The sequence below is a fragment of the Alternaria conjuncta genome (assembly GCF_024043145.1).
Source record: "Alternaria conjuncta strain BMP 0040 chromosome Unknown scaffold_18, whole genome shotgun sequence".
Taxonomy (NCBI): Eukaryota; Fungi; Ascomycota; class Dothideomycetes; order Pleosporales; family Pleosporaceae; genus Alternaria; species Alternaria conjuncta.
In genome coordinates, this window is record NW_026250107.1 from 137930 (window position 1) to 152906 (window position 14977).

The following is a 14977-nucleotide window of genomic DNA, read 5'->3' on the forward strand; positions in this document are numbered from 1 at the left end:
TGCAAGGCGTTGATATAAACGGTCAGGGAGGTATAGTTGTTAGGTTCATTCGGACAAACTTGCTCTTTTAGCTTCTTATCTGTATGTTTTGCGGCACATGCCTCGTGCGACATGGCGTTGTACTAGTAGATATTTTGTATGGAATACAGTTACATGTACCTAAATCTTGACGAATGGTTCGTTGTGCATCATGGCGATAGACCTTGGCCCTGATTGCCCTGTCTTGCTCTCGCGGATGTGCTGTGCGGCGTAGTACACGTATCAAAGATACGATAAATGAACTCGTCGTGAGTTGGGCGAGATGCGACTCGTCTCGTTCCGATCGTTTCCGAGAGTTCCGATATCAACGCGTCACCCGCTGAGGCGAACCCACATGGACAGCTCCATTCCCAGCCACCATCTCTCCCTAAGGATGAATCTACTCAGCAGTGTCAACATATATTTTGCTGCTTGCGATACGTTTTTTTCTCGGGACATTTTGCTACGGAAGGAACTCATCAAATGGTCTCAATGCACGTTGGTCCTTCATAAGTTGTGAACCCGTGTTTCCACGAATCCCTTCCTAGCTCACGACATCGGCTTCGGCTCGCGCCTGTTCATCTCCACGAACACCCAACAGATAGTAATCCATCAATCAATCTGGCAAAGCGGCCTCAAGGCGTGCGCCACCGAAGTTCGAGGCGTACACGTTGAAACACGTTTATACTAAGCATTACGACAAGCATTACCGACATGACGGTCGTCGGCTCGCTTGCTTCAGGCTTGTTCGCGATAGATGAGCTGACGCGCGCTCTAGCATGCTTCTGGAAATTTCGGACAATTTATCTGTCTTCCACGGGGGATGAACGTACTCCCATGGCGAACACGGTCTGCTAGATCAGTAAACATAACGGCAGCGTGGTGCTTCTCGTCGCAGCCTTTGGATTTTCCGGGGGTGCAACATAGGGGCGCTATCATTTCTGCGGGCCCACCAGGGACATGAGATTGGCATCGATCTGTGCTAGGATTTGCAGATGGCCTTGGTGTCTAGCCTCACCATCCACGTATATCCCACTCTACTCTCAGGCTTCGATTCTCTCACTCTTCAGTCTTGTTTTCGTTGTCGCTCGTTTTCACTCCAGTCATTCGTTCCTGTTGAGCAGGTCTTTCATTCACGATGCATTTTTCGCAATTCCTGCTTGCAGCGGCTGCTATTGCACCGGCACTCGCACAGCTGTCGGGCAAGGTCGGGCCTTTAACCACTCACGCGGCCAAAACGGCCAAGAAGAGCTGCAACGTTATGGATTATGGCGCGAAAGCCGATAAGTCCACAGATCTTGGACCAGCCCTTCTCAAGGCATTTACTGCTTGCAAGGCAGGTGGCACTGTCGTTGTTCCTTCCGGAGACTATGCCTTGAACACCTGGGTCACGTTTGAGGGTGGTAAGGCGTGGGCGCTGCAGCTTGACGGCACCATCTACCGTACGGGTACCGATGCTGGAAATATGTTGTTCATCAGGAATGCCAACGATTTCGAGATGTTCAGCAGCACTGGCAAGGGTGCTATTCAAGGTACGCAAGGATGCTATTCGAGATCGGTCATGTTCCGTCACAGTGCTGATCACAATTGCAGGCAATGGTTACCAAGACCACAAGAACGGCAAGCGAAATGGCGCGCGTCTTCTTCGCATTGAGAAATCGACCAACTTTGGGATCCACGACATAATTCTTGTCGACGCGCCCATGTTCCACTTCGTAATCAACAACTGCACGAACGGCGAAGCCTACAACATGGCGATCCGCGGAGGCGACTGGGGTGGTCTCGACGGTGTCGACGTCACCTGTACCAACTGCTGGGTACACGATATCATGGTGACTAACAAAGACGAGTGCGTAACCGTAAAGTCGCCTTCCAAGAATGTCCTGATCGAGAATATCTACTGCAACTGGAGCGGTGGCTGCGCCATGGGCTCTCTTGGCGCTGATACTGCCATCTCTTCCGTTGTATACAAGAACATCTACACTTGGAAATCTAACCAGATGATGATGGTAAAGTCTAATGGTGGCAGCGGCTACGTCGAAGATGTTGTTTTCGAGAATTTCATCGGTCACGGCAACGCCTGGTCTCTAGACATCGATCAAAAGTGGGCTTCGATGAGCGCTATTGCTGGCAATGGCGTGCAGTTGAGCAACATGACATTTAGAAATTGGAAGGGAACAGTCGAATACGGCCTGAACCGCGGGCCTGTCAAAGTCGTCTGCGCAGAAAAGGCGCCTTGCACAGACATTACCATCGAAGATTTGGCCATGTGGACTGAGAAAGGCAGCAACAACATCTATCAATGCCAGAATGGTTACGGTAGCGGATTTTGCTTGAAGAAGGGAAGTGGGGGCGCTTATCCAGCCACTACCAGCACTCAAAATGCTGCACCCACTGGTTACTCTGCACCTACCATGAAAGAGAACCTCCAGACTGCGTTTGGTACAGCCAGTCCCATTCCTATTCCTACGATGCCGGCAAGCTTCTACCCGAACACACCACCGATTACGAAACTTGCTGGCCATTAACTCCACTTCGCCGAGCACTCCATGTTCGCTATTGTTGACTTCATAAATTTGTACATATTCACTTCTGTTCACAATCCTACATATTCAACCCAAATGCCGAGAGCCTCTATCACATACGTGAATCTACTCAAACGCCCATTTTGGTAGTGGTTTACCGTCGCCACCACTGTATGAGCGCCACTCCTGGTAGCCTTCCCAAACCACCACGGGTAAAATTTCTTGTGCCGGTCGGTCACTTGGATCTGGCTCCAAGCATTCTCCAACTAGCGACCCCAGTTCCAACTGGAAGTAATTAGAGTATCCTAATGGATCGCACTCTGGATCGAGAACATCCATCTTAGGACGCTGTCGCATTTGTCCCAGGCACAGCAAAATCAGACCGAGCGCATATATGTCTCCTCTTTCGCTGTAGGTAGACTCCGGAGGCTCGAAAGCGACGTCTTCCCAAGCGAGAAGCTTTGCGGCTTGGTTGTTCAAACTAATATCCGTAGACTTTACACTGCAGCCAAAGTCGCAGAGTACTACGGTCGGGTAGCTATTCATCGTGTCGCCAGCTAGAGTGCTAGACCATGTCAACAAGATGTTGGCTGGCTTTAGATCGCGATGACGAATGGCGTTCCAACCACGCACACGGCCCTCTACTGGTCGGCCCTGCATAGCGTAATCGCGCGTCTTCTTGTAATCCTGACCCGTCCAAAGATAGCAAAGAGCCTGAGAAATATCCCAGAATACTTTCCAAAAGAAACCTTCGTCTGGGAGATGCATCTCGCGTTCTTTGTACCGCATAATTAGCGCATCCAAAGAACCGAGCTCGCAGTGCTGCATCCAGATTGAACCATACGTGTGATCGAGATCTGCTGTGTCGCTGTCCATGATTGATGTAATGTTAGGATGAGTCCGGCACTGTTCCATGGTGGCAATCTCGCTGTGGATCGAATGGACACCGTTTTGGTACGCAGTCACACGTTTTTCGACGCATATTGCATTCGAAGGGCGATACTTAACAACGTAGACACCGACGTTCTGTCTGCCACCGTGGAAGCCTTGCGGAGCCTCTTCGAGTACGACATATTTGTCGCGCGCGGACGTCTTGACCATCTCTGTGGAGGATATGGTTGGTCTGTGAGACTTTCTTTACTTTTGGTGCTTGGGTCACTGGGGGGGAAACAATAGATGAGTAAATATGGAATAAAATTTACTATGAATATCGATCATTGTGAGAGTTGGAATGACAGCTGTGAGTTGACGGGTTGTCTTGTTACCAACGTCTAAATGCACAGCAAAGTAGTGATAAATCTAGCCAGTGTGAGCTTGACACGCGTGCATTCGATATTACCACGCTGGGCAGGCATTCATCAGTTCAGTCAAGCTTGGTACGAAGATGGCGCTAGAGCCGCTTTAATTACTTGAATGCAGACAGTATCAATGTGATTTTACAACATGAGACTAAATACGTGACGTGCTCTACTTTCGCTAGCAATATATCCATGCCTTTTGCGTACAAATCGAAATCGCGAAAAGATCTCAGTCATTGGACCGTGCGCCCAGCGCTCGCACTAAGCCCCACAAGCTATATCAGTCGGCGTGTTTGATGGGCTCACGATGAAATCGTCGTACGCGACGAGGCTTCCACTGTGGGGTGTGAGCTGGGGTGATCCGCTGGCGTCCTTGGTAACGGTAAAGCGGGTCGAGTAGCTGCGGGAGTTGCATCGTTAGTATACTCCATCAGACTAGTACAATGCTCACGGAGTTGTGATTTTGGAACGTACTAGGCCTGAGAGCAGTTTCCACCATCGTATCTCGTTTCGATAACACCAAGCACCTGGTATGTCTTCTCGGCGGTTGTTTCTGAATCAACGGTAGTCACGTTAGGAAGATGGTTCCAAAGCTTGTTGCCAGCTACGGGGAGAAGCTCCTCCTTCAGCGCGACAATCTCTTCGGGGCCAGTAGCGGTGTTCTCAAGAACAATGAGCTGCCCGTTGGGTGTGAAGAAATCGGTAAAAGTGCTTGTAGCAGACGGGTCCTCCGCGGAGGCGTAGAGCCTACAAGTTTGGGTTAGTGCTCTAGTCGTTCTTGCCGTTTGCGGGAGAATCATGAGATATCGTACTCTTTGACGAAGGACTCAAAACCGACTTCGACCCCAGATCCTGTGGAGTACTGAGTCATCTCGACTGATGCTGCTACGCCCAAGAGGCAGACAGGTGTGATAAAAGAAGAGAGCCTCATTGCTGGTTTTGCTGGTTTTGCTGCGTACTTGTGGAATGTACTGTAAGGTGACGGGAGAGATTATCGTAAAATGATTCATAACCTGTAGCTTTTATACCTATTCATATCGCACATGAGTTGGCCTAGTCCACAACGAAGTAAAATAGTACTCAACCATACCCTCTCCGAAGCAATACCGTGGCTAGCGATAGTAGCTTCACCGCTGCTACGTATGGATACAAACACCAGTCTGCTTCACGCATGCCGTCTGGTTGGTGAGTGAAAGCTCGTTGGCAAAACTGAGACAGCGATGCAGCCAGTCAGTCACGAACAACGAAGAAGTCGGGGTTCTCCTCCAAACAGAACGTCCTTGATTGATTTTGCTGCTTTCAAAGGGAAAGTCACATTCGCTAGCCACTGTATTCGAAATGCTATGGTCTAAGCATTCTACGAGATGTGGTCGGGCCGGCGCGGCGGTATATCCACATCGTGAAGGAAATTCGGCCGGGGAAATTTTATAGGTTGCGTCACTTGCTGAAGACGTCTTACCTTCTTGCACAGGGAGACAATAGAGAGAAGAAACCGATAGCTCATCTTTTTCTTGGACAAGATTGTGCTTCGTAACAACCCTAGGGTGATGTTGAGGGGCGTCGCCACGGTTTGGAATTTGAGCCCATTGACGCCTGGGCAATGATCACCGTCCAGCTTGTGGGCCACGATGCCTTGGCTGGACGTTCGAGCCACGATTGAAGGCCGTGTCGTGAAGAAAATTCTCCACAAAGATAACACAGGTGGGTGGTAGTCGTCTTGAAGGTGGGCCCTGTTCGTGATCATGGGACCTTCTGGCTTTCGCGCGCGAGCCTGTCCAATCGTTTCGCAACCATGAGGCATGCTCATACTTGTGCCGCTTCGATCATATATAGCCTGGAGTGTCGTGTTAGCAGCTCATGGCCCGCAAGCGTGAATTTCGATGCCATGGAGCTGGGGCATCATGGGTAGAGAGGGAATGTGCCTCGCGCCTCATTCAAGGTACAAACTGAAATACTGGGTTGCGATAAAGTCAACGAGCTTCCAAGGCAACGTGGACTTCTAGGTTGGGAGGCACCTAGGTAGGTATTCATCTTTTCCCATAGATTTTGTGCTCGCCTCTTTGGATAGGTGCATGACAGCTATGTTACCCAACCAGCGGGCAAGCTGCTTCTCAAGCTATGGAGAGACTGAGGTGAAGCATGGCAGCGTACCTTGGGAACTCGGCGCATTCTTTCGAAGATCAGTGGTGTCCAGCCGCCTCGACCGGGTAGGGCTGCCGGTAGATTTGCGATTGCGCAACAGAGCTGAAGACGTCGGGCGCCGAACGATTGCGCCATGGTATTGACCTTCCTGATGCTCGTTCTATCGTTCATACGGGTGTTGGCGTGTCTTCGTGATGCAGTGGGCCACGTATCGATTGCATTGCTGATCGGCAGGTGCAGAGGGATGGCACACTTGGGCACGGGCTAGTACGAGAGAATAGCAGACCGCTCTTGTGTTATGACATCTTCGCGCGCGACAACGTATTTCCTGTCGGTAGCGGTAGTCAATGACGAAGTGAGTGGATGCGATGCGACGAGGGACCAATTTTCCCCATGGGATGTGGTGGAAATTGAGCCGACATCTTGATTTGGGGTAGATCTAGAGGAATTGCCGATTGCGGGGTTGCTGCAGGAACGCGGAACCTTAAGCTGTACGTCATCTTCGGTACCTGGCGACGGCATGGAAGCTTGTCATCGCACTGTAGCACATGTATATATTCTGGCTATGCGACTATGATGTCGTTGCGTTTAGAGTTTCCAACTAGTATCTAGCAACGTTACCGCTGCTTTCACCATGCGACTCTTCACCCCAATCACTGCACTTGCTGCTGTTACTACCTTCACAATGGCACAAAGCGCACCAGAACCACCTCAGATGACCCTAATTTACCACATGGAGGCGCTCCTGGGAGAAAGATTCTCGCTCGGTTCTATTCCAACCGGGCAAGAACGTATCGTCATCCCTATCGTTGGAGGCACTTTCAAGGGCCCAAGAATAAGTGGTGAGTAGTCCTCTTGGCCTAAACATGTCATCGTGTTTCAAAGATCATGAGAAAAGGCTGGGATATCTCTTCGACAGCTCGTGCCTCGTGCTCTTATGTATCATGACGTCATGTCACTCACATCTTGTAAGGCAAAGTTCTCAATCTCGGCGCGGACTGGCGCCTTACGGACGCGCAAGGCGCTTTCCGACCAGACGCCCGATACAATATCCAGACCGATGACGGAACCTTCATATACGTTCAGACCATAGGACTCCCACCCGCTGCGGATGGTGCCCCCACGATGTTGCGAGGACAATTCGAAACCGACACAAACGGAACTGCTGCGTGGTTGAACGATGTGGCTGCTGTAGGCGTCCTCAGAAGGAACGGAACGTCGAGTGTAATAATCGACATGTGGCAGGTATGTGGAGGGAAAAGAGCACGAGACGAAATTAAGGCTAACCAGCTCAGGCATCTCCACCTGCATAGCGGTCAGACTTTGATGTTGAAAACACAAATAAAATCTGGATTGAACTATCATCGTGCAATGCTTGATGCTGATTTCTCTTTCGACAATCCCGATGCGGGTGGCGGTTGTGGCTCACCGTGTGGCTGGTAGCCGAAAATTGGCGCCGACCTCGCTCTTCCGCTAGTGCGCGTCTTTCTTGCCTGTCACACCTGAATTAAACTTCACTCTATCTCGCAGCCCCCTCCGACTACTTCCGACCTTTAGGAATTCCATCATTATCTATCGTTCAATGATGACAGACATGCAACAATGGCAGATCTTACCAGCCGATCTGATAGAACTTCAAATCGGCCAAGTTGAGCTTTTGCTGGCAATGTACCCTGACGAGATCACACTCGACGAGAACTCTCAGGGAATACTAGATATCCTGCGCGATACCGATGATGCTCGGTCTAGATCTGCAGCCAAATATACGCCAGTCATCCCAGTCATCCTTGACCTGCCAGTATCTACGCCCAACGAAGAGTCGCCGAATTCAAGAACATTGCGTCTGGATATCGGGGTACCGTTCGCGTTTAGCGGTGATAAGCCGCCTTTAGACCCACCGACCGTAAAGGTTCGGGTGCAGCAACCGCAATGGATGAACAAAGCCGCCACGTCGCGGTTGACGTCGGACATACCAGAAGATGAAGACCTGCTCAGTAAAATTGAGTACATCAGAGAAGCTGCAGTCGAATACCTGACGGAAATTGAGACGACGGAACTGGGCCCGGATCTCACTGCTGTGGACGCTGGACCGCTGGTAAGGGTTTGGTTCTATTTTCCATCGATCAGCACACGCTCCAAACGCGACGACTTCATCGAGTTTGCTCCTTCTTACCAATTGACCGGCTTTCTTTACGCTGGCAAGCCAGGTCTTCTGTGCGTCGAGGGCCGATCACAAGATATCGATGATTACATGAAGTACATCAAAACGGAAAGCTGGGGCGACATCCCGGCCCATCACAAGAAAGTCAGCGAGCGACATCGCGAGCAATGTGAAAAGCGAGTCTTCCCAGACATGACTGAAATTACCGACACAGTCGGTGAGCGACGCGGCCAAAGAGCGAATAGAGGTGACATGAAGGCGATCGAGGAATGGCTTGTGGAGAGGGGACTAGGCGATGCTTTTACAAAGGTCTTAATGTAATCCATCTCTACTTGACCCCCATACGGCCTCGCTACCTAGCTTTACTCAAACATCCTGGACATGGAATATCAGAGTCGGAACTTCTCGCAACCCCTTATCATCTTCATCTTCATAGTACAAGCATACTTCTTGAATAGTCTTGTGGCCCAGTTTCGCCTTATGCTGAGCGAGCAAATGCAGTACGCCACTTCCATTGGGTGTGCCGCATAACGCTATCGCCTCTTCAGACTCTATTGGGAAAGCTATACCTGGCCATCTCGGAAGCCAGGAGTCATGCGAGATTCCTGGCTCAGCTGTTTCCTGTCGTTTTTTACGAAGAGAGGCAAGGATGATGCTACAGATGGCTCGTGTGTTCGCATTGAGAACCTGGTATCTTACTACAAGTCTTAGTTCTGGCATATTGTACCGAGAACTAACGTTAGTACATACATTCTTCCATTGCAAGAAAGCAACATCGGACCAATGTCGCAGCTCTGGGAGTTTGGCTACCAACGTCGCTGGATCCAGATTCCTATATGGGTTCAGCATTGCTTCCGGGGTCGTGTTGCATTCTGCCAACAAAATACCGGCCTCGGGTTCTATCACGCTGTGAAAATGCGCCATGGTGGCTGGATAGGTCTTACCGTCGACCGTAACGGTCTCGTCGTGATTGGTAAGGATACCCGCTGTAGTGGGAGAAGACTTGAGGGTAGGGCCTAGGGCTCGTACTAGGTTCGTAGCAGGAGTGGGATTCGGGCTGGCAAGAGTGAAAGTACACCAACCCCACATTTCCAAGTCATCGATGTCTTGAAATTTACTTTGAGGCGGACCGTCGGTCATATCCACGATTGTTAGAGCTAGGAGGCGTTGTCCTTTTTCGATGGCTTCTTCGTATGCCAATGCGTCTTTCATGATTGTCCCGACTTCGGGCATCTCATACTTATCACGCATATCTGGAGTGTCTATACTATAGCCGGCAGTTGGACTCGAGCCGAGGAAGCGACCTCACGTTTGTTAAGTACCTGAATTTTTGCACGCAACCTTGGAAGATAAATACATCACTATTAGAATGCAACCGTACACAGTACTATTCAACCTTGCACACATCGTGAATGATTACTACTATTTTGCAAAGGTAAACACACGACATTGCAAAAGTGAGTAATCTCATTTGCATTCGCCGTGCTTCTGGTGTGCACAAAGCCATTGTGAGCTCTCTGAGGTCCCTCAACGCCACCGCCTCAATCTGATGGTAACGCGCTGTAAAGCATTATCTTCTTCCTCTATAGCAAGACACCATTTGCATCTGTCCAGCTTCTCATGTCTGCAAGAGAGTGACCTTCGTGCAGGTGCTCATGGTAGAGGAGCTAGTCTGTATTTGGTAGGGCTTTCGCCAGCGCGACGCGAACGCGTCTCCCAACCACCTCACGCTCTGCCCTGACATCTGCGTCACGATCTCAACAGCCACCTATTCCTGTTCCTGTCGGGCCTAAGCAGCTGCCTCAATTACTGGTCCAGCTATATGCAGCGTAATCTAGTAAGCAAAATTCGATATCGATCGCAATGTCGATGAGTACGATCTTCACTCAGCAATCCTCGCATTCGTGCGAGCGCAGCTGTCCACTGCGACATAACACGCTTGCGCACCTTCAACCACGTTTTGCGAGCTCAGCCCGTTAACAGCTTATATTAGACAAGAGAAGAGAAGATAATTATGTCACTATTGTGGTATACCGCATTGCGCAGGCCATATCCTGCTTGTACTAGAGGCTTGAACCCGCCTTGCGCGCACCAGCAAAGGTGTTTTGTATACCGTCCCATAGCGGCTCGCCACCCTCGGTCATGTCCTTCCATGCTGGGCACGCGAGGCTCAACAGCGGTGATGCCAGGGTGTCCGTCACCAAGCTGATCGGGACTTCGAGGGTCGACAGCAGTGGAGAAAGCGAGTTGGGCAGGAATGTCTTGAGCAGTTCGAACACGAAGCACAAGAGGTTGTTGTTCTCGAGCAGGGAGGCTGCGTTGAGGACGCCACCAGTGACATTGTGGAGATCGAGGCCGGTGAAGGAGTTAACGGTGCCGGTGTTGCCGCCGATGCTATCAAGAGATGTCAGCCTATCACTCAACACTGAAGGTGGAAGATTTTGGATACGTACCTGCCAAGGACTGGATGCTTTGCGACCCACGAAATGATGTCCAAGTTCAGTGGAATCAGGCCGTACTCCACCGGCTTTCGGTACCAGTTCTCGGGGATTGTCTCGTGGCCCTTACGATACTCCATGGTTCCGTTTGCACACTCGTAGACGGCAAAGAACTTGCGGAAGATCTCTTGGGTAAGAACACCGTCGGGGTGCTCAGCTGTGTGGTTCGAGAGCAGACGACCGAGGAAGAAGTAGCCAGCGTTACGGCTGACCATGCCAGTGACGGGCCCATAATAGAAGTTGGGGTTGTGGGCGACGCTGTACTCCCAGCGGCGGGCAGCTTGGTCGGCCAGCAGATCCATGGAGAGAACACCGTTCTCATCGGCACGATCGTGGAAGTCGCGGAAAAGTGTCATGTTCATTGTCCAAGCATCACCAGTCACGTAGAGGTCATCGCGCGTGAGCGATGAGTCTGACTCGATCCAGTTGTGCGAACCTTGAAGACCTCGAGGTTTACCTGGAGGGCGTAAGCATGAGAACACCTGGAATACGTCGGAGTAATAGTACTTACCGAGAAGACCAAGCAGGTTTCCTAGGATGTTGTTCGTGCCAGCAGTGGGGCCTCCGATGGAGAAACCAGGATCCAACGATAGTGGGTTTCCTGTCCAGACAGTACCCATGATACCGAGAACGAGAGCCAGCTCTGTGCCCATGCCCATCACTAGATATCACGCGTGTTAGAATTGGCCAGTGTACTTTAAGACGCATCAGACGGACCTTGGTTGATGGCCGCCACCACTTCCACGAAGCTGGTGACACCATCGCGAGAAATGTATCCATGGTTAGCCAGAGCGTTGAGTCCAGGGCACGGTCCGCGCTGGTCGTTCTTCTTGGGAGCCTGGAAGGCGTGTTTGCCGGTGATGTCAATGGGTTTCTTTACATCAACGAGAAGTCTCTTGGCATGCTTGTACTCCTCCACTGATCGAATAGCCGCATTCAGCTTTTCGGGAGTGAGGCCTTCGAGGTGTCTATGATGCAGAGAAGAAGGAAAGGCATTGGCAAAAATGTTGCCCGAAAGGAGGGTGAGAATGGAGAACGAGAACTTCATAGCGAGCGGAATGGTACGAAAAGATACCTGTTAGACAAACAGCCAAAGAGAGACAAGGGAATGGTAATTAGGTGGTGGTGTCTACGAGCATCATGTAAGCGTAAGCCACATGGAGATGAGCCGGCGGTGAGACGCGGACGAACTGCTGAATGCGGATGTGGCATAGCTGAGCGTTCGATTGCATCGGAGGATTTCTGGCAAAGTGACAAGCTAACCAGTTTCTTTGCCCAGGCAGAGAAGCAACGACTATCATCATTAAACAATCCCAGGAGAATCGTGGGGAAGATCATGAACGACCGCGGCACGGTAAATGCCACCGAGTTCTGACTCCACTTATGCCAGGGACAGGACTGAAAGAGGACTAGATGAGAAGATCCAACACAGTCGATTTGGGATGTTGAAAAGGAGCAAGGCTGACGATACCCGAAAAGTGGTCTGAAACAATTACACCCGATGCCAGGGCTCGAAAGAAGAGGAAAGAGCAGGCAGATCGCCAATAGTGGAGACGCAGTGTGAAGGTCCGATTAATTAAACGGCCCGTCCAACTGGGGCCAAGCTTATCTGTATCCAGAAAGCCGAAGGTTGTGAGTTTACCCCTGCGGTCCGCTCCGGCTCCCTCAACGCTTCCAAGGTTGATGCTGTCGCCAACCGCGCTTTTGCATATAACATACATAACTTTGATAACTCACTTTTTTTGATCGCTCTTTTTGGAGTATGGTAGCAGAGTACAACAGATATGTAATCGTTAGATGCCTTGGCGGAGATCCTTCGGATGAACGTACATACGTAATGTCGAAGGCCCACCTGACGCCTTCGAGAAGCACCGAAGCAAAGATGTCGGAAGAGATAAGTGGCGAAAATTTTGGCATTTTGAGTGGGACGCGCAGATGTTGAATCCCCCCTTGGTACGAGTGGTCTTCGAGAAGGGTTGTCCTTGGTAAAATCCCTGTCGTGGTTGCATTGTGGGCCCTGAGCGGCTTAACGCTCCTTTCCCCGCGTCCTAGCTTCTGAACCCAGCACGGCCTGTTGGCTTCACTCTGTGGACGATCCCACCCATTGCATCCACGCGCTACTGTCGTTCACGCCCGAGTTCGGCGCTTAGTCTGAGTCCAGATCAAGCCTGGACTCTAGTCATGCCACTTCCTGACGTGACTACAGTGTACACCGTGACTGGAAAATGTAATCATCATGTACGCAACGGCACCACGTCGGCAGTGTTGAGAGGCGCTGAACATGATGTCTCGAAATGGGGGAGCGATGAGAAGACCGAAGGTGTGTAGAAGATATAGTACATTATACAGTTCTCTGAAGATACGGTCTATGGGATATCCTTGGTTGTGACGCCTGTACTCCGTTTGTGTCGACGCCAAATGGCTACAACACCAATATTGCCCATGAAGTCTCATACATGTTCTCTTCCCATCATAGGAGGCTTGTTCCAGTCCTGTGGCTTACCATCATTGGCGTTCTCTGTGACCACCGAAGCATTCCTGTGCGTGACTTCCACCTCATGTGTTGCCACGATCCAACCCCTAGAGTCTCGTTCGGTGTCTCGTTTCGTCAACATGGCTCGATCGCTGTTGTCGTCCATGTCGTCCAATGGAATGAAGTTGTTCTCGTCCTTTGCTTTGGGTTTTATGGAAAGGCGGACTGACTTCTCGGGGGCCGTAGAGCTGATGGTCGTGTTGTTGGTACTGTTGAACTTTGAACCTTTCGTCGAAAGGGCTTTGCTTGCTCCGATAGTCGACTGTATCTTCGGCCAGAACTTGGCGATCAATAGCCGGTGAGCAGGCATACATCCGCAGACGATGGAAACGTCGATTTCGATAAGACTCCATAGACCGGCGTCGACGTAGTCCCAGGTGACATTCTGCGTATTCGAGAAGTGGATGAGGGATTCCAAGCGAATGACCGAGATGACGACGACGAAGATACCGACACCAAACATGGACATGACCATGACCTTCTTCTTGATACCCATGTTCAACGCTGCTAGATGTTTCATCGGGAGCGCCATGACGACGACGTCCAGGAAGATGTTGATAGCGGCCGCGATCCAGCCTTGGAGATGGATGTTGTTGCAGGTGCCCTCGTGGAGTCCATCCCATTGATCCCAAGCCATGCTGATGGGCCGGCATTGCATGAGGGTGACGACGAAGAATACGATGGTGTAGACCCCACAGACGCCCATGACGCTGTAAGTAAGGATTCGAAAGCTCTTGGCCGGAAAGACGCGAAGGTAGAAGAAGAGAATCGAGATCTTGGAGACACCAAGGCCAGTCACGTAAAAGATTTCTCCCAGGAAGTAGTAGAACAGGACGTTGGTGATCTGGTCAGCTTTGAGTGTCCAAATGTCTCGTCCAAGACCGTTTTTGACCACTGTAACGTTGTAAGTAAAATGGCGGCCAAGGATTCGTCGAAATCGTCTTACAGAAATGGGTAAAGACCGCGGGAGGTATAGCAATCAAGACAACAATAAACATCGTTAAGTCATCCCATGATACCTGGCGGCCCTTCTTGCCTATACTAGCGGCCATCCTCAGGATGAAGGCTAATATAGCGACAACAGCTCCAGCTATACCAATAGCCATGAAGGAGTCACCCTTGTAACGAATAGGTACTCCACAACCAGTGCTGGTGATATTTTTGGTCTCTGCTACGCATCAGTATCCAAGTATGCGGCCCGCACGTTACGAGGGTATACTCACGCATAAGCTCATAGATCGTACATGTCTTCTGGGAGCAGGCGGCTACCGCAAGATTGAGGGCAGTGTTGGTGCATAAGCACTGCGAGGTGAGGTCTGTGGCGCATGTCGACTTGGGAAGCTCTTCCATAAAACATGCCAACTATACGAATATGTCAGACGAGAGTTCAGCTACAGTCTTCATATAAGAACACATACAGCGCACTTTGGCATGTGTGCCGCCAGAGCCTCAAGCGGGTTCTGAGCATGAACGGCAGCCACGAAGGCCCCAAGAAAAGCTACCACAGTTCTTAACCGCATTGGGAAATATCATGTGCAGGTGTCGTAAAAGAAAGGCAAAATGATAGAGTTGAGGAAAAGGCGATAGCGGCTGGCTTCGGACAACGCTTCGTACGAAGGTTTGAAGGTAATAGGTTATGTACTACAGTAAATACCAAGCAAATAATCTGCACGGCGCTCGTGTGGAGTTGCGATAACACAAAATGTGCCCACTTGAGCGTTCTCATCCGGGCCAAGGGGAAATCATACCGAAATATGGATCGGTGGAGAGTTGGCAGGTCGGGTTACGAATGACACCGAGAG

The 14977-nt window shown here is 50.7% G+C and overlaps 7 protein-coding genes across 7 annotated transcripts; 2 read left to right on the forward strand and 5 right to left on the reverse strand.

Annotated features, from left to right (window-relative positions):
• Nucleotides 1-1156: 1156 nt before the first annotated feature.
• On the forward strand, nucleotides 1157-2546 carry J4E85_009622 (uncharacterized protein; the record flags this gene model as incomplete). The annotated part of the gene is made up of 2 exons (XM_051473842.1): nucleotides 1157-1550; nucleotides 1612-2546. 2 exons carry the CDS (start codon nucleotides 1157-1159, stop codon nucleotides 2544-2546), a joined length of 1329 nt encoding a protein of 442 aa, XP_051322246.1.
• A 123-nt stretch (nucleotides 2547-2669) lies between these two features.
• Nucleotides 2670-3644, reverse strand: J4E85_009623 (uncharacterized protein; the record flags this gene model as incomplete). The annotated part of the gene is made up of 1 exon (XM_051473843.1): nucleotides 2670-3644. One exon carries the CDS (start codon nucleotides 3642-3644, stop codon nucleotides 2670-2672), a length of 975 nt encoding a protein of 324 aa, XP_051322247.1.
• A 458-nt stretch (nucleotides 3645-4102) lies between these two features.
• Nucleotides 4103-4712, reverse strand: J4E85_009624 (uncharacterized protein; the record flags this gene model as incomplete). The annotated part of the gene is made up of 3 exons (XM_051473844.1): nucleotides 4103-4241; nucleotides 4316-4588; nucleotides 4654-4712. 3 exons carry the CDS (start codon nucleotides 4710-4712, stop codon nucleotides 4103-4105), a joined length of 471 nt encoding a protein of 156 aa, XP_051322248.1.
• A 1956-nt stretch (nucleotides 4713-6668) lies between these two features.
• J4E85_009625 (uncharacterized protein) lies at nucleotides 6669-8465 on the forward strand (the record flags this gene model as incomplete). The annotated part of the gene is made up of 3 exons (XM_051473845.1): nucleotides 6669-6825; nucleotides 6957-7228; nucleotides 7593-8465. The coding sequence occupies 3 exons, from the start codon at nucleotides 6669-6671 to the stop codon at nucleotides 8463-8465; spliced, it is 1302 nt and encodes a 433-aa protein (XP_051322249.1).
• A 386-nt stretch (nucleotides 8466-8851) lies between these two features.
• On the reverse strand, nucleotides 8852-9068 carry J4E85_009626 (uncharacterized protein; the record flags this gene model as incomplete). The annotated part of the gene is made up of 2 exons (XM_051473846.1): nucleotides 8852-8857; nucleotides 8895-9068. 2 exons carry the CDS (start codon nucleotides 9066-9068, stop codon nucleotides 8852-8854), a joined length of 180 nt encoding a protein of 59 aa, XP_051322250.1.
• Nucleotides 9069-10207: 1139 nt separating this feature from the next.
• On the reverse strand, nucleotides 10208-11690 carry J4E85_009627 (uncharacterized protein; the record flags this gene model as incomplete). Its single annotated transcript, XM_051473847.1, has 4 exons — nucleotides 10208-10538; nucleotides 10598-11099; nucleotides 11154-11303; nucleotides 11360-11690. The coding sequence occupies 4 exons, from the start codon at nucleotides 11688-11690 to the stop codon at nucleotides 10208-10210; spliced, it is 1314 nt and encodes a 437-aa protein (XP_051322251.1).
• A 1402-nt stretch (nucleotides 11691-13092) lies between these two features.
• Nucleotides 13093-14525, reverse strand: J4E85_009628 (uncharacterized protein; the record flags this gene model as incomplete). Its single annotated transcript, XM_051473848.1, has 3 exons — nucleotides 13093-14069; nucleotides 14122-14346; nucleotides 14399-14525. 3 exons carry the CDS (start codon nucleotides 14523-14525, stop codon nucleotides 13093-13095), a joined length of 1329 nt encoding a protein of 442 aa, XP_051322252.1.
• Between the last annotated feature and the right edge of the window lie 452 nt (nucleotides 14526-14977).